General features: G+C 39.0%; 1 protein-coding gene and 1 pseudogene across 1 annotated transcript in view; one reads left to right on the forward strand and one right to left on the reverse strand.

The window, feature by feature from the left end:
- Window positions 1–6,770: 6,770 nt before the first annotated feature.
- The window catches only part of prkchb (protein kinase C, eta, b), a 28,809-nt gene continuing 16,288 nt past the window's right edge, over window positions 6,771–19,291 (reverse strand). The window contains exons 11-14 of the mRNA XM_063001346.1: window positions 12,227–12,365; window positions 11,943–12,131; window positions 7,248–7,394; window positions 6,771–7,043 (exon numbers count right to left, since the gene is read on the reverse strand). Coding sequence (XP_062857416.1) covers window positions 6,897–7,043; window positions 7,248–7,394; window positions 11,943–12,131; window positions 12,227–12,365 — 622 coding nt within the window. The 3' untranslated portion in view covers window positions 6,771–6,896. The remainder of the gene's footprint in view (window positions 7,044–7,247; window positions 7,395–11,942; window positions 12,132–12,226; window positions 12,366–19,291) is intronic.
- On the forward strand, window positions 15,640–15,860 carry LOC134320943 (U2 spliceosomal RNA; annotated as a pseudogene).

The raw sequence follows: 19,291 nt of genomic DNA on the forward strand, positions 1-19,291 counted from the left end.
ATAACCATGACAGAACGGCTAACCATAAACAAATAAATTATTGAACATAAAAAAAGTAATGATAAAAAGCAAACAATATTGATAAAAACTCCTAGGTTGCCTACATAAGATTACAATGGCAGAAAAAACCTTGTAAATAGTGTGTGACTACACACACAGGTGTGATAAAGCTTTAAAAGTGCTGTGTAAAACTCTTCAGCAAAACCATCCCCAGTAATAAAGGTTGGTGGGATTATCAACCAGAACAAACCATGCTTAAACCATAGGTTGCACCTAGTCATATAACATTGGCTTGTATCTGTCTGTGATATAACCATGTACAACAATCACTGAAGTGATTTACCCTCATGTCATGGATGTTCACTCCATTGTAGGATACCATACAGTTGGCAGCAGACATTGCCGGTTAATCATTTGGCTTCCCCCAATCAAATCCATATATTGGTAGCTGTGTAAAGAACAATCACATAGAATTAATCAGAACAATAAAATCAGTTAATATAACAAAAATTACATGCTTTCCAACTGTGTCAGTGTGCACAAAGCTAGATTCTGACCTCATTGCTGACCAGGCTTATTTGATTAATAAATAATCTGAAGATAATTTTTTTCTAGCAGGATGATGCTCCATGCCACACTGCCAATCAAGATGTGGTTTTAGGACCACCATATTAAGCCCTTATCATGGCCAGTCATCTCCTGACTTGAACCCCATTGAAAACATGTATAATGTGGTCAAGAAGAATATTGACAGTCACAAGCCATCAAACAAAGCTGAGCCAGAAAATATCATTATTTTTGCAGTAGTCATCCTGAGCTATATATACAATTTACATTTACATTGTGGCATTTTGCAGGTGCTTAAAAAGCCGCTTACAACTGTGAGCAGAGATCTTGCTAAAGGGCCCAACAGTGGCAATATGGTGTTAGTAGGGCTTAAGCCACTGGCCTTCTGAGCTAGTACTTCAACCACTGAGCTACCACAATTCCATAGTTCCTTTAAATGGCTAAATTAAGAAAGAATTAAAAATTAAAAATAGTGTGCTATAGTTATTGAAAATAGTCAGTATTGTATTTATACTCAGCAATGTTGTTTACATTTTCTTGATTCTTCTGTGAGGATGGATTTTAATATTAATAATAGACCTTTTCACATGTACTGGTACATTTTGTATTGTGGTTAACCAAGGATGACCAATGTGTCTGAGACAAGCTAATAATGTATCTGGACCACATTTTGTGTTTAATATGATGCCTTTTGACAAATGAGGTCCAGGTATATAATCAGCTTGTTCTGGGGGCTATTGGATTTGTCCATCCCTGGTTAACACAGTCTTGTTACCCCCCCCCCCCCCCCCCTTCTTTTGGGGCCTTCTTTTTTTTTTGCAATCTAGTCCCTGCAGTGTAACAGTTCACTCTGAGTAGTGACAGCTTTTCTAGCACATGTGCTCAGGAGGCTGGACATGAGGCTTTAGAGTATGATTACATATTTCCTTGAACAGATTTGTAATGTTTCAAAAGGTCGTTACATTTGATCTCCTCTGACAACAGTGTTATTAGATGTGCAGCAAAAATAACACTGACCTTCAACTAAGCAGTAACATTCAAGAGACAAAATACCTCGTCCATGTCGATAGCAACAATGTCATGGAAGCAATTTAAATGAGAGCATGGATCTATCAGTAAGGTAAACCGGTTTAGAGAGTTTATAAAGCAATAATCTTGGTTTAATAAAAGCAACTCTATCAAGTTTATCATGTTATTATCCCTTGCAGTGATATAAATATTTTATAACACCTGACAAAACCTGGGTGTGTCTACATTGTATAAACTGTCTGGAAATTTATGTAATACATACGATCAGGGGCGATTTAATGCACGGGCTTACCTGGGCTTCAGCCCAGGGGCCCCGAATAATTGAGGGCCCCGGATTGGCTGTTTTATGTTTTATTTATTTTGTTATGAATGGGGAAGCTTACAAACCAATGATTTTGTAAATCATTTACACGTTATTCATATTTCTGACTGTTGATTGGCCAGATAAACTCTAACGAGCTGCTGTAATTCTGATTGGTGGTTTCAGTTAAGCAACGTGAACATTCGAGTATGTGAGTATGCTAGTATGTGAGTGACATTCAGCTCAGCCAATTAGAATGCAGCACAAGGTTTATACATGTGCGTTCAGACGTTCTGCAGTCAGTTTTGTATATGAGTCTCGCCTTATGGTCCCAACATGGAAGTTCGGGTTCTGGAACTAGGCAGTCTAAAGTGCTGTAACGCTCATTGAAGTCCTGACTAAACAGTTAAAGTGACTCTACCCTGTCGTGTGCCTTTATTCCCACACCTCCACCACCGCACAGCAAAAGACCCGCAGCATCCCCACCGGACAGCGGCTAGGTGAGCCGAGCCTCTACAGTAACAAGTGGCTAATACTAGCAGTAAAGTGCTGCGATACTGAAAGTAAAAACATGACAATATTTTCGTTAAGTAAAATATAAAAATAACTAAAAGACAATGAAATATCAGAATATATGTAATCACAATACACAGCTCCCTTGAGATCATTGACAAGCTCCTCCCGTGTAATTCTGGGCTGACCTCACCTTTCTCAGAATCATTCTTACCCCACGAGGTGAGATCTTGCATGGAGCTCCAGAGCGAGGGTGATTGACAGTGATCTTGTATTTCTTCCATTTTCGAATGATCGCACCAACAGTGATCTCTTTCTCACCAAGCGTCTTGCTGATGGTCTTGTAGCCCATTCCAACCTTGTGCAGGTCTACAATCTTGTCCCTGACGTCCTTTGATAGCTCTTTGGTCTTGCCCATGGTGGTCGAGAGATTTGAACGGAAGAAACTGATTCTGTGACAGGAGTCTTTTATACAGGGACAGGACTAATTTGTGTGCCTCATGGCCACATGACACATGGTCTGTGGGGGTCAGAATTCTTGCTGGTTGGTAGGGGATCAAATACTTATTTCCCTTAATTAAATACAAATTAATTTATAACTTTTATTTAATGTTTTTTTTCTGGATTTTTTGTTGATATTCTGTCTCTCTCTGTTAAAATAAACCTTCCATAAAAATTATAGACTGTTCAAGTCTTTGTAAGGGGGTAAACTTACAAAATCAGCAGGGGATCAAATACTTATTTCCCCCACTGTATATATATATATATATATATAAGTATATATAAGTATATACTGTAAGATATAAGAGCTCTTTAAACTACAGATGACAGAACTCAAAACAACAACATCTACATAAGGTTACACGAAGCAATAAACTACAGCAGTTCTACAGTAATGCAAATCAAGGTAGTCCGCTGGGGCCGGGATGTGCCAAATGGGAAGCCAAAAGGCATTTGGCACTTTAAATAGTAAATCTTACTGTTTATTGTCGATGATTTTAAAACTTGCTTTTTTGTCACTGTGAGGAGTTTTGCATGTTGTATGCATCTGTGTGAGAGGTACTCCAGTTTCCTTTCTCTTCTTAAAATATGCAGAACTTGAATTGGCTGCTCCATTTGCCTCCAAGCGAGAGCAAATAAGTAAATACTTGGTATTTACTAAAGTAAGATAAAATGATGCATTGCCCAGAGTGTATTTCTGCATTGTGCCCATTATTTTTGTGTCCTTGATTATAATGAAGTGGCAAAATAAATGTGTATAAATGAATTCTACTATACTCTACTATATGACCTATTCATAAGGCAGGCAAAAATTCTTGGATGATGTAAACAATACTTAATTTAGATGTACCCTTTGTTATGTACTTAATTTGGAAATATCATCCTGACAGCTGTGTAAATGGGTTTTAGGTAACAGTAAAGGGCACAACCTGAGGCTTGCCACTGTTTCATAAATACTTTGATCATCTGATGCCTGTCCTGTTATGAAATATTGCATAATGAAGGCTGCTAAACCCAAATAGTCAGAAGGAAATTATATTTGATAAACCTTGGTGACACTGAATACATAAACACCTCTGACTAGGTGTCATTAGAAGTGGGTAAGGCTCATCTACATCATCACAGATCAGGGCTTTGTGAGTCTATAAAAAGCACATCCTGCCTTGCAAGGAAGATTAGAGAACTAATTACCAGGTAGCCTCTGGGACCATGAGTTACCCAGTTGATTTATTTTGTGCTGAGTCAGCCTGAAGACATCAGATTTTTTTTTGTACAAATCATAACTGAAAAAGATAAGATATACTGTGGTTCTCTCTCTCTCTCTCTCTCTCTCTCTCTCTCTGTCACACACACACACACACACACACACACACACACACACACACACACACACACACACATATATATATATATATATATATATATATATATATATATATATATATAGTAAAGTATATATATAGGTTAGACACATTGGACACATAGACAAGGGGAAGATGCAAAAAATGCACTGGATACAATGCTGGATACAATGTTGGAGTGCACTGTATACAATATGCCAGTTCACAACAGAGCAGCCTGCTTATCAACACTCAACCAATCCATCTATTGCAATATATCTTGTCAGGTAGGAGGAAACCAGGCCTAATACATTAGACACGACACTGGCACCCAATTTTCTAAACAAATCTTGTGGTCAATGTAAATTACTGGTGTATCCTGGTCAGGGTGAAGGTGTATCCACAGCCTATCCCAAAATACTGGGTGAAAGAAGGGAACACACCCTGGACAGGAGGCCTGTTCATTTAATTGTAGGACGCACTCTCTCTCCACACTAAGAGCCAGTTAGAAGGAGCTACTTCAGCTTGTGACATGTTTTTGGGAAGTGGGAGGAAACTGGAACCCAGAGCAAAGCCACACAGAAATAAGAAGTTGCCAAATTCCACACAACTACTGTACTCAGCAGATATCAGGATTAAACACGGGATACTGGAGATGTACTGACCATACAGCACAGCAGTTTGTAAAACAAATAACAAAATAAATCATTGCATACTTGTTGAACAATTATTAAAGTTTGACATTTACCAACACTCGGCTTTTTCAGCTATTTTTTGTTGCCTAAAAATAGTAATAATACATAAAGTAAAACAAACAACTTAAATTTTGTTGACGGGTATGGTTCCATTCAAAATATGTCTAGTAAAGTAAGCACTGTTTCTGCCTAATTACAACTGCAACAACATCCCAATTCTGGGATGAACCCAGTGAACTTCCCAGCATGAGTAACTCAGTGTGCTGGTTATGTCTGAATCATACAGACTCCATTCATGCAGATTGTACCATTGCAGTTTTATTGCAGAATTAATAAAAAATAATTCCTGAACCTGAAAAGTTCCTGAATTAAAAACTTACATGCACTTGTACAATGCAGTCTTGGGATTTTTTTTGACTTCTGCAAATGTTCTTTTTCTGTGACCAAATAATTGAAACATTATTATGGGTTTTTCTAAAACTACCTGGGTAAAAATATACATACAGCTACTAAAGTTAATAATACAGTGGTGTAAAAAGTTCTGTAATGTAATTTCTTGGCCCCCTTTTCTGCTGCCATATACTGTAAATGGTGCTGATTTGACTAAATGTACATTCAGCAGTTTTCTCTTGCCAAGGTCAGGAGAAAAAACATAAAATGTCACCTGAGGCTAAAAAGTGTCTAAATGCATGCAATTTCATTTGTGTTTGGGTTGTGGATTTTAAAGAAACACCAACTGAATTGAAGTAGAAATTTGAAGGTTTTTCAAACAAAAGATATACCCTCTAAATAAACCACAATTAGACTAAATGTACCACAATTTACTTTAAACTAGGTTGTTCCACATGGTACATACTATCTTAGCATATTTCATACTTTCAGCAAGGGCACCAGTGGATGTCCCTGGCAAAAATGAACAATGGATGGCTTTGCTACCTACCAGACTGCAATTAATCAGCAACAACAGCAACTTTTGTTAGCCTGACATCACTTCAGCCTGTCATTTTGTCTACAATACCTACATAGTAACAACACTAACCTGCATGCATACAAACAGTGTATAGACAATGATATGTTGCATGGAAAATTATATGTTTATAAGAATTGCTTAGGGAGCTACACTATTCAGGGTTGTGATGCAAACCTGTCTCTAAGTAAGGGATACCAATGGGACCCTTGGGAAAGATTTCTATAGTAATTAAAAGTTTGACTAGTTAATTCAACTGTCAGGTGGACTTAAATTCATGTTGGCACCTCTTTGAGGAAGCCCACAATTTTAGGACAGTAGTATTCAATGGCAATTCAGCAAAGTCACAGAGAACTAGAGTTTGAAATAACCGATGTTGGTAAAGCTTGTCAAATCAGGGTGCATGAAATCTTCAGCATTGCACATCAGTTTAACATTGAGTATTTTATATTAATTATTTTTATTAATATACAATGATCAAAATATTGGTCCCATTCTAGAACCACACCCATGGCTCACAGTTAATGTTACAGTTCACCTCGAAGATGGTCAGTGGAGTTAAGGTCAGGGCTCTATGCGGACCCAGCCATCCCCCAAACACCTTTGAAAGCATATTAATTTGACATTTTTTAGTTTCATCAATTGGTGAGGCCAAAAAGTATAAATGGATATGGGTGTCCACATACTTTTGGCCATATTGCAGCACATACATAACTGGAACCTGATTTCGGGGTGCACATATACTGTGGAGACCTGGAAACTTTAGCAAAATTTTGATAAAAACAGGTAATTTATTTTTAGATTAGACATATTGTTACATAAACATATACAAAACAACGGACATTTATTTAGAGATTTACAGAGTAAAACAGGGGTTACTCTTGGATAAAAAAAACATGTGTAAATATGTCATATGTCAGCTGTTTATATACTGTTCATATTATTTATATAAATAAGTAAATTGCAGTACAGCAGTTTGAACTTTATCCATGCTGGTATTCAGGAGCTGTGTAAGAGAAGTATTTGAAGTCATCTTGGTTAAGGGGAATAAGTGCCTCTTCTATGGGGGTAAGTGTGGGCTCCTCCTGGGTGAAGTCTGGGTCGAAATTGTTAACATCTTCTGGCGATTTCTGTACAGCAAAAAGGGCAGAGGTTAGAAATGAAGCACTGATCTATTTCAGTCCAGTAAGCTGCATGGACCTTTTCAGTGTCACCATAAAGCTTAAAGAAGTATTGGCACAGACTGTAGACTGACATAACATAGTAATGCTGGTGAGGAAAGCTGGGAAGTGAGTTGTCTATGCATTAAGGTCATTCTGGCTGGCTTGACTTACTATTCGAGGTTTAAAAGGGGAATCGATCTCCCGCTTCTCCAGCTTTTCCCAGTCAATGTCTTTGAAGAATGGATGAGCAGTAATGGCTTTCTCTCCTCCGTTTCTCTCTACACAGCCCAGCCGGCATGAAGGGTCTCTCTGCAGGAACTGAAAGGATAAATAAAATAGATGTCACAAATTTTTTTTGTCACAAATAAAATCACAATTTTTACACTAGTGACTCAATGGGCTTCTGTTTTAAAGGCTCCAGTGATAGATAGAAAAGATCATTTATTTTCATGGGGTCAGCAAAGGTCACACTCTTAACTTTTGTGCTGACCCATAAGAACAGGAACAACACATTTTATTGTCCCCTTAGACACACAAAAGAAAACAAACAGTTCTTCCCCTTCAGTGCAAATAAAAGACAAGTTGGGAGCAGCCTTTTATAGGTGTAAAGGAAAAAGTTATATCTGATAGGGGCACCTAGAAAACTGACTGTTCACCGAATTTTGGTGGGTATTGAGTGATTAACGATTAACAATTGTATATAAGGTGGAAATATCTGGACAAAATGCAACTGCATTATAAGAAAGACAATAGCAACCAAAACACATTGCATCCAGTTACACAGTTACGAAAATGTGTGGTACTGGTGTAGTGGCAGAAACACAACCTGCTGCTGAAGCTCCCTGGTAAACACCAGAGACAAAATTGATCCCATTCTTTTTTTAAAATAAAAACAACACAAAAAGACGATATTTGACATTATACCTTATAAACTTTAATTTTCTCCAGAAACATGAGCTCATTTATGTTCCAGGGGATGTTTTTACAACACTAAATCTAATCCCTGTAAGAATAGCTGCACATCTACACAGGGCCTGTCAGATTTTGCACTTCATTGCTGGTCTGTGTACAGCACACAGGCCAGTTTAGCATCGGAATGCAGTCTCTGATTAACGTTCTTCCTTCTGCTGTCAGGCTATACAACCAGCACCGCCCCAAACGTAGACAATTACCATCACAATAATTCACTTGGTTTTTTAGTACAATAATCCACTTGGTTTTTAGTACTTCTCTGTGCAATTACTTTTAAATTATGTGCAATACTTGCTGTACCTGCTGTACTTTGTGCAATATTTTTAATAACTGCTGTACTTTGTGCAATATTTTTAATAACTGTGCATTTGGTTAACTTCATCTGTAAATACTGTTTATATTATATTTTTGTAATTTTTACATATTCTTACTATTTAGTATATGTGTACATACATGTAAACATTTTGTAATTTTCTATTTTTTGTATTCTTGAAAGCTGCTGTAACACTACAAATTTCCCCCTGTGGGATAATAAAAGGCTATCTTATCTTATCTTATCTTATCTTATTAAACAGCCAGATAAAAATGTGCAGAATGTGCCTTGGCTGGACTGGCTGGGTGTTTAAAAGACACAATTTACTGTGTCTGAGTGTGAATAGGGTATAATCACAACAGTGACTTTTTCTTTCAGGTCGAGGCATCGGTGGTGAAAGAATATGAAGGCAGTAAGAAGCTGTTTATGTTAAAGCTATCTAAAAGAATGTGTCGAGTGTCGGTGTCTGAGACCCCCGCGGCTAGCAAGAGTGTTGTGCAAACTTCACAGTTCAACAGTGCTTTTTTGCACTCAACAGCGTGCAACAGAGGTTTTATGGGTTATATTTCTATGGCCAGCCAAAAACACATTCAAAGGAACCATTGTCCACTTTATGGTCAAAATATGTGGACGCATAACTATGAGCTTGTTTCCATTCTAAAACCATGGGTGTAAGTATAGTGTTGGCCCCCACTTTGCAGCTGTCACAGCCTACTCTATTCTGAGACGGCTTTCCACAACACTTGAAGAGTGTCTGCAGGTACTTGTAGTCATGAGGTAAAAGCATCTGTCAGGTAAGGCAATGAGGCTGGACAAAAAAACGGGTCTGACTTTCTGATTTCTTCCTGTAGTGTTCAGTAGCATTGGGGTCAGGGCTTTATGCAAGCCACCAAAGTTCTCTCAGACCAACCATGTCTTTGTTAACCTCACTTTGTGCACAGGAGCACAGTCAAACTAAAGCCGGAAATAGCCTTTCTCAAAGCCTTTCTTTGTTGCCACAAATTTAAAAGAATAAAATAGATTTTCTGTTAATAATTTTTATATCTTGGTAAAAAGAAGTGTGGCTGAAACACCTGAATTCAATAATTAGGAGAGGTGTTCACCTACTTCAGCCATATATTGTAACTTATTACATATGCTGTGTTCACTGTACCTCTTAGTATAGAGAGTCATTCTATTCACACCACTATCAGTGATCTGCTGAGTGTAACCTAACTCTTCTTTTCAGAGGAGAACAATCACGTGGTACAGGAGATAATCCACACAGGCACTGCTTTTTAACCCCTTACTGGAATAAATAGATCTAAATCACTATGAATTCAAAATTCCCTTAAACAACAATAGTCAGATCTAATATAATTTTGTCAGCACTAAAAAATTAATAAATTTTCTTATGACTTATGACTTAAGTATTTCGTTAATAATTTTCTCTAGTTTCTTTTGCTAACCAGTATTATCCTTTCCTAAATATGCTATCATACTTTACCCATGCCAATGGCATGACATAACATGCCTGTTAAAGCAAATAGCAGGCTGCAAAGTCAAGTCCTTTACTTTGCCTTCTCCTGCTTGCTATAATGAGCCATGGAGTCTGGCAGGATTGCATAATAGGCAGTTTCTCAGCCGAGCAAAACCCAAAGTAGCAGCAGTGGTATGATTGGCCTGGTGGTCTAGTTCGAGCTGTAATGTTTGCACTCTCGAGTATCAGATGGCTTTAGAAGTTATGTAAGAGACCTTCACATACTATATTACAGAATGCAGCACCTGGTGCACAATACAATCCAAATTGTAGCACAGTAACATCTTATTTTATATAACATATCACAATAGCGAACTGGTAACTAGCAGTGATAAAAGCTGTATATTTTTGTAGGCTACTTTAGGATTTTAACGTAACGTTTTACACACTTTGGTTACATTCATGACAGAAATGGTAGTTACACAAGATTCATCAGTTCACAAGTTTAATGTCAAACACAGTCATGGACAATTTTGTATCTCCAATTAACCTGACTGCATGTCTTTGGGCTGTGGGAGGAAACTGAAACTTCCAGAGGAAACCCATGCAGACATGGGGAGAACATGCAAACTCCCACAGAAAGGACCCGGACCGCCCCATCTGGGGATCGAACCCAGGACATTCTTGCTGTGAGGCAACAGTGCTACCCACTGAGCCACCGTGCCGCCCTTTGTGATTTTAATGTAAAAGTTAAGAAATACAAATGCATAAAAAAGTTGTCAGTTTAGGTTAGAATTGCAGTGCACTCTGTACATCTGTAAAATTAACTAAGTGTTCACTAATAAAACAATAATTTATTTGTCAGTTACCATGTAATTTGTTAATCATTAACAAATCTATAATCCTCTAATAGACACATTTTACTTAAATGTATTCACTTAAATATTTTTTAAGAATAGATAACAGAGTAATGCATCAAAAATACTCCTAAAATACATTTTTAAAAATGCTTAGACATCAATATATGTCAGAGAACGCCCAAAAACATAACAAATGATTTAACATTAGACATGATTTAACAAAGATGTATTGTTTTTGTTTTTAACTGCCAGTTTAAAAGAATGAAGTGATTTTGCAATGCAAAGTCTGAATGGCCTCTTTCTATTTTAAGGACAACACATATGTAAAACGGTAGGTCACATATGCTTATAAAATAGAAGCACTGTTTGTTGAATTGCGTAGCAAGTAAAAATGACCTGTCCTCAGCTGACCAGATTCCAAACCACATTTGTACACAAATCAGTCATCAGCAGATTTATGGATTTGCTTTCCATGACTAAATCCACACACAAGTCTTAGATTACTATGTTAAATGTAGTGTTGATTGGAGTATATGGCACAACACTCTGAAACGATTCTGAAACAGTGGAAATGTGTTATATGGAACAATTAATCATGCTTACCATGACACCCAAACAAATCAGTGTTTGCAGGTATCAGAAGGACACACATGGTCAGTGGGAAAGAAACTGATACAGTGACATTTTGTTTTGGATTGGCTTTAAGTTTCAGTGAGAAATCTTGTTGATGCAGAATACAGTGGCATTGTAGAGAATTGTAGCCACTATGTAAAAATAGTTTTGGAAATGTTCCTGGAGTCTATAAAGAATGGTTTTCTGAGTTTGACCTATTAACCTTGACCTACCAGTGAAAATATGACCTCAACATTGATTTACAGCTTAGAAGACTTAGAATTACAACCAAGCCTGGCCTTATTGCTCAATAGTAAGATGCTTCACTAAAGATCTTGTGGCTGGATGTAAGAAAAGCATGGTAGTCATGTGTCAAAATCATGCAAAGTATTCCCAAAAAGGGAAGGCTGTTATGGCAGCAATGGCAAACCAGTTCTATACCAATACCTATTGGTTTAGTGATACGATATATGCATACCTTAAGCCAAATAGTGTGTATAATACACAACATTTGACAAGTGTAGAAGCCAAAACATGGCTGGTGATGTTTGCTTCTTTTATTCTTTTATGACTGACACTATGTAACAATCTCCTGTGCTGATGGAAGTATTTACTAAGTGTGATGAAGGTGAGGTAAGAACTCATCTCACCCCTTTGAGGATGTCCTCTGCCTCACTGCTGAGCCAGGAAGAGTAGATCACCTCATCTCTCAGGATGCACTCAAATAACTCATCCTCTGTTTCAGCCTCGAACGGTGCATGTCCACACAGCATCTCAAACAGCAGGACACCCATAGCCCACCAGTCCACAGACACTCCATATAGCTCCTCCTGGAGGATCTAAGAGCAGGAAACACAGCAAGACATCACAACTACTTCCTGTGTATGAGATATGCACAAATATATGAGTATTGTTTTGTTTAGAAAATATTTACTTCAGGTGCAATGTAGTCTGGTGTCCCACAGAACGTGCCGGTCAGAACTCCTTTAGTGATCCCTTCTTTGCACATACCAAAGTCTGCCAGTTTACAGTGACCATCCTTGTCCAAAAGCACATTGTCCAGTTTCAGATCCCTGTAACAATAAATGCACAACAGCGGGTTTATAAACAATAACACTATTGTTTGTGTTATTATTGGGCAGTGGAAGCTCAGAGGTTAAGGTACTGGACTAGTAGTCACAAGGCTGCTAGTTCAAGCCTCACTGCTGCCAAATTGCCACTGTCGGGCCTCCTGAGCAAGGCACTTAATCAATTGCTCGTATTGTATTTAAAGTCACATAGGATAAAAAAAGGATCTAGTAAATGCCACAAGTATAAATGCAAATGGTTTACCACTGAGCAGGTGTTGCTGAGACTACATAAGGTGTATGGGAAAGTATACTAAAAAGGAGTCGTGGACTGATGATGCTCTGACTGTGTCAGTTTCAGATAGGCCACTGTAACTATTACAAAGCTGAAGAGAGATCCATGTTATTTGCTCCACATTTGTGTTTTGAGTGTCGGTGTTTCAACCAAATGTAATTGAACATCCTATTTAAAGATTAACCAAAAACAATGGTTCAAACTGAAGTCTGACCTTGTCAAATCATTGGACAGAAAGGCCGATATAATGTCAGCAGAGCTGAATACTAAATTCTTAAAATCTCCAGCAGTGCTGCTGTGTCTGATCCACTCATAACAGCACAACACACACTAACACACCACCACCATGTCAGTGTCACTGCAGTGCTGAGAATCATCCACCACCTGCTCTGTGGTGGTCCTGTGGGGGTCCTGACCATTGAAGAACAGGGTGAAAGAATGTTTAAAAAGTATGTAGAGAAACAGATGGAGTACAGTCAGTAATTGTAGAACTATAAAGTGCTTCTATATGGTAAGTGAAGCCGATAAAATGGACAATGTGTGCAAAAACAAGGAGGTGGTTTTAATGTTATGGCTGATCGGTGTATAGGCATATAGGTTAAGTGAAAAAATCACAGTCAAAACACAGTCATGATGGTGTTGCCCTTGACACTGAACGTGAACTAATGAATCATGTGTAACCTGTAATACCTGTCCTGTCATGAATGTAACCAAAGTGTAAAACATAATGTTAAAATCCTAATAAACAAACAAACATATTGCTTTTTTTCAGTGTCAGAACAAGGGGTATAGAAGTGCGCACTTTATAAGTCACATAGGGCACAGTAAAATCCTGTTGCAAAGTAATTGATAGGATACTGAAATAAATGAAAATATACAGCAATTGCAACTACATGATGTTACAAACCATGAAGAAGGTACACTGATCAACTACTAAATTAACATCAAGTAACACAAAATAACAGAACATCCCAGAATAGTTTATGAATGGAATCTTTTAAAAGAAGTCTTGGGAAAAAAATCCACACAAAGCCCACAAAACCTCGTGCAGTTACTCACGTCTACAGTGTTACAAAGCTGGCATTAGTGTAATAACTTTTCCATGTCATAACCACACAAGAAGCTGGCAAACTGGCAAAGATTCAACAAAAAATCTCAGATAATTGTCCATTTATTACCTTAGACTTATATACAGTTTAAACCACTGCACTAATAATATAAATGTATGTTGTGTAATGATAAAAAAGTTTAAGTAAGTTCTTCTCTATGTGCATGTAGCACAGTGGTGAACATCTGCCCACAACCACAATCCAACCACAGTAAAACTAGCTCATAGGCAATTTCTGGAAAAAAATGGTAGAATACATCACCTAAGACTGCCACGCTGCCAACACTAGGCACACAAAGTAACTGTTGCACTCGTGGCATCAAATACAGACCAAAAGGCAACTTAGCTTTTTTTATATAGCTATTCATTTAAATGTGCAAGGATTTGGTCATCTGTTATTACATAAACAAGTCACCTAAGTATATGACAGTGGGAAAGTAAACAACCAGTAGATTTGTGGTTTTTCTTTCCCATGTGGGTGCAAAATAAGTATTTTTCCTTAAACACTTTGCTTCAGAAACTTGAGCTAGTTCATTAAACCACTGCAACATTAGAGCCTCTGAAGACATTTTGAACACTGAAAATAGCTGCTATATGCATTTCCACTTTGTAGTGCTGACCATTTTGCAAACCATGACAGCCTAAAAATGCCAGAAATGCTGAATATTGTTGGGTTTTGATTTTTAAAACAACTAGCTTTAACAAACCAAAAAACCCCAAAACATCAAAAGCAAGGGCAATAAGTGCATAGAGCCCTAGTGCAATAAGTGCATAAGCCCTAGAGAAAGTAGGACTAAAGCAAGGACAAAAATCATCAGCATACTCTAAACAAAGTAGCACAGAAACAATAATTTCTAAGCTTACAGATAGACTAGCATTGGAATGTTCCAATATACTTCTACATTTTGTGGTTCTTTACCATTTACTGTGTTGTAGATGAAAAAGGTTACATACTGTATTATGCAATACTGAAGCAATCAGACTCATTTCCTGTTAGTCAGCTGTTTACGCAATATTGGGAGTGTTTCCACATATATATCACAAAGGACCAGAAAACACTAATGTAATAATGTCACTCACTCACTTTCTTTTTTTAAAAATTTATTTTCTTTATGCATTTTCTCCCTTTTTAGCGCGTCCAATTGCTTCCTCTCCACCGATGCCGAGCCCTCCTCTGATTGAGGAGAACGAAACTAACCCACGCCCCCTCCGACACATGGGCAGCAGCCATATGCACCTTATCACCTACACTTTGACGAGTGCAGTGCAGCTCAGCGTTGTGTACGGAGAGACACACCCTGAGCGCACTCTTTTCTCATCTCTGTGCAGGCGCCATCAATCAGCCAGCAAAGGTTGTAATTGCACCAGTCATAAGAGAGAGACCCCATCCGGCTTAGTCCCGCCCATCTGAACAACAGGCCAATCGTTGTTCATGTGGCCGCTCAGGCTTAGACGGCAGGCAGAGCTGAGATTTGATACGATGTATTCGAGATCCAGCTCTGGTTCCAGCGTGTGTTTTTGCCGCTGCACCACCTGAGCGGCACTCACTCACTTTCTTAACCGCTTATCCGATCAGGGCTTTTCAATGAACGCAAGGCACACAGTAACACCCTGGACAGGGTGCCAGTCCATCGCAGGGCAGACACTTATACACACACACCCATTCACCTATAGGGCAATTCAGTGTCTCCAATTAACCTGACTGCATGTTCTTGAACTGTGGGAGGAAACCGGAGCTTCCAGAGGAAACCCCCACAATCAAGAGATCTAAGATCTATGTTTTCAGGGTTTGAATCTAATGCTGTTGGCCAGTTGGGTGGGGAGGGATGGCGGAAACAGTCTACGCATTGGGAGGTGCACTTATCAGTAACCTCTCAGTGCCGGTCCCAAAGCTGGAAAAAACCCCAATGTTGGATCAAGAAGGGTATCTGCTGTAAAAACTGTCCTAAGTTCACTTCATTTACAAATAACGTAGTAAATCTGTTTTTAATCATATATTAAATGGATTTTTAGGCCTGGGAGTCAGATGAGGGGATTGCTCCATCCACTCCATGCATTGACCAGGTATTGCATTGCCTCTTGGCACAGTGCACCATCATGGACAGGGGTAGCCTAGTAGGTAGAGCTTTGGGCTATCAACTGAAAGGTTGAGAGTTGGAATCAGACACTGTTGGGCCCTTGAGCAAGGCCCTTAAACCTCTCTGCTCCAGGGATGCGGTACGATGGCTGACACTGTGCTCTGACACCAGCTTCCTAACAAGCTGGGATACACAAAGAAAGAATTTTTTTGTACTGTACGTTTGTATATGTATATACACTGATCAGCCATAACATTAAAACCACCTCTTTGTTTCTACACTAACTGTCCATTTTATCAGCTCCACTTACCATATAGAAGCACTTTGAAGTTATTGACTGTTATTGACTGTAGTCCATCTATTTCTTTACATACCTTTTTAGCCTGCTTTCACCCTGTTCTTCAATGGTCAGGACCCCCACAGGACCACCACAGAGTAGGTATTATTTAGGTGGTGGATCATTTTCAGCACTGCAGTAACAATGACATGGTGGTGGTGTGTTAGTGTGTGTTGTGCTGGTATGAGTGGATCAGACACAGCAGCGCTGCTGGAGTTTGTAAATACTGTGTCCACTCACTGTCCACTCTATTAGACACTGCTACCTGGTTGGTCCACATTGTAGTTCTAAAGTCAGAGACGAATCTATTGCTGCTGTTTGAATTGGTCATCTTCTAGACCTTCATCAGTGGTCACAAGACGCTGCCCACGGGGCGCTGTTGGTTGGATGTTTTTTTGGTTGGTGGACTATTCTCAGTCCAGAAGTGACAGTGAGGTGTTTAAAAACTCCATCAGCGCTGATGTGTCTGATCCACTCATACCAGCACAACACACACTAACACACCACCACCATGTCAGTGTCACTGCAGTGCTCAGAATGACCCACGACCCAAATAATACCTGCTCTGTGGTGGTCCTGTGGGAGTTCTGACCATTGAAGAACAGCATGAAAGGGGGTTAACAAAGCATGCAGAGATACAGATGGACTACAGTCACTAATTGAAGAACTACAGAGTGCTTTTATATGGTAAGTGGAGATGATAAAATGGACAGTGAGTGTATAAACAAGGAGGTGGTTTTAATGTTATGGCTGATCGGTGTACGACAGATAAAGGCATTCTTCTTTTTCTAAACAGCAAAAAAGTACTTTTAACTTCCATTATTACATAAAACCTCTGGAGCTAAATGCGTGCTGGTACTAAAACCAGGCCTGGACATGTCTTCAAAATGTGTTTTCAAATCTTTAACCCTAAAGCAGGTTAGTATATGTTGTTACAATCATGCGAATGCCCCAAGGGACTTTTATACTTTCCTTTATCCAGTTACCTGCACGACAGGGAAAACAGCTTACCTAAGAGTGCCGTCATTCCACCCTGCATTTAAATAAAGCAATTCTGTTATCGCAGCTCACGCAATATGTTCCCATGAGACATCTTTGTAAAACTGCTCATTCTTAAAAACAGCTGAAAACACAAAACAATGCTGTCTTACATTTACCCTACATAGCCTTTTACATAGAAGTTTTGCTTTACCATGGGTGTATAAAATAATATAAAAGGACAGTAGTCACAAGTTTTATAGAACATCCCAAAAAGCAAGCAAGAGACTTGTAAATCAGACATACATTTGCATGCATCTGATTTCCTTATAGTTTATTTAAGTCATCATTTAAACAGCATTCTTTAATAAATCAAAACAGAACTGCTTTAATAAATCTTTAAAAAAATGACTGCATGCCATTAGTGGATGTGTTGCATCTGTTTTACTAAGATACTTAATGTACTGCCCAAATGTATTCAGTATTCATTTGCATTAAAAATGCATTTCAAATACATTTAGAATACATTTTAGGGGAAAAAGCATCACCTGCATCACTGAGATCATGTGTTTATTTAATCATGTCATTGGCAAGGGTGGTTCTGTGGTCCAAGTAGAAAGGTGCCACTGTGCCAATTAAACTGCACACACAAATAATGTAATAACAAAAATGATGAACTAATATTAAATACAGAGCTATCTGCATGCAATGATGTTCCATGCTGTGTTAGCATTACAGGCCCACCGGCTATATGTACCAGCAGGGTGTGCAGACTACAGTATTTTTTAATAGGCACTTCAAAGGCAGTCTCTGCACCTCATGCAGTGTTAATACACTGCAGCTGTAAAATATCATTATTTAAAATAAACTATATGCTTTAAACTTTGTGACAACAGTTCCAGCATGACTGTGAACAAAGGAATACATGATTGGTGACATAAAGATGGTAAGAAGGAACTTTATGAACACACTTAGGAATAAACTGGAATGTCAGTCACAAGCCAGGTCTTTTCATACGTCCGTGTCTGACCTTTTAAATGTTCTATTTAATTGAATGGTCACATAATCCCACAGACACATTTTAAAATCTGGTAAAAAGCCTTTGCAATAGAATAAAGGCCAACAAATCTGCAAAGGGTGGGAAAAAAGATTAAATATTAATGTCCATGGTCATTATGGTAAACTCACCCTATATGTATTATACATAGAGACTGTACCATGGCAGCTGCTGAAGTAGCTTGGCAGTAAGCCAAGATAGAGCTGTGTCCTTCTGTGTTGTGATTTTAGGCACAGATGGTTGTCTGTCTGTATCTGTCTGTTTCTCTTAATTGATAATCACTTGTGCCTCCTAAGCATTAATTTGCTTCATGTGGAAGCAGGGCCGGCGCTAGGGGGGGGGCTGAGGGGGGCATTGCCCCCCCAAATTGTGTCTTTGCCCCCCCCAAACACGGGCGTCCGACACGCCCCCCTCCCCTTGACGAACCTGCACTTGGTCCCGTATTCCGACACGCCCTCCTCCCCTTGGTGAACGTGCGCCAGGCGCGTCTTCCGAACTGTGGATCGATTTCGGCGCTCTATTATTGCGTCTTCTTTCCCATCTTGCCCTGTGCGACCCTCCCCCGATTTGAGGCCATGGTCACTCTATCCCACTTTTCCCCCCGCTACGACGCCCCTGGGTTTTACTGCCCCCCCAAGCAAAGCGGTCCAGAACCGGGGCTGTGTGGAAGCTTTTGTAAATAACACGGTTCTCTCTCTCTCATTGGCCAGCACTTTTCTAAAGCTGTGAGACCTGGCTGCTCAGTCCGATCCAGTTTTCCAGCACACCTCATTTTCTGGGAACTTGCTGCATTTTGGGCCTCACAATGGAACCGTCTTGGGAAAGTGGATCTCTCCAGAGGCATATGATGCGGATCCTAACCATAAATCCACATTATGTGCAGGGTACGCCAGTTGGTGTGGTTGGTGTTTACTCATACATTGATGGTCTTGGTTGGTTCTGATTGTTCCCTATTCTTCCTTTTTTTGAGAACTGAGTTGTCCCAGACGGCCAAAGCAACCTTGTCACTGTCCTGCACTATCCCTGTTTAATCTACTATCTCAGCTGCAAGCTGCAGATGTTTTTGTATTTTACATTTC

Source organism: Trichomycterus rosablanca, chromosome 9 (genome assembly GCF_030014385.1).
Source record: "Trichomycterus rosablanca isolate fTriRos1 chromosome 9, fTriRos1.hap1, whole genome shotgun sequence".
Classification (NCBI taxonomy): Eukaryota; Metazoa; Chordata; class Actinopteri; order Siluriformes; family Trichomycteridae; genus Trichomycterus; species Trichomycterus rosablanca.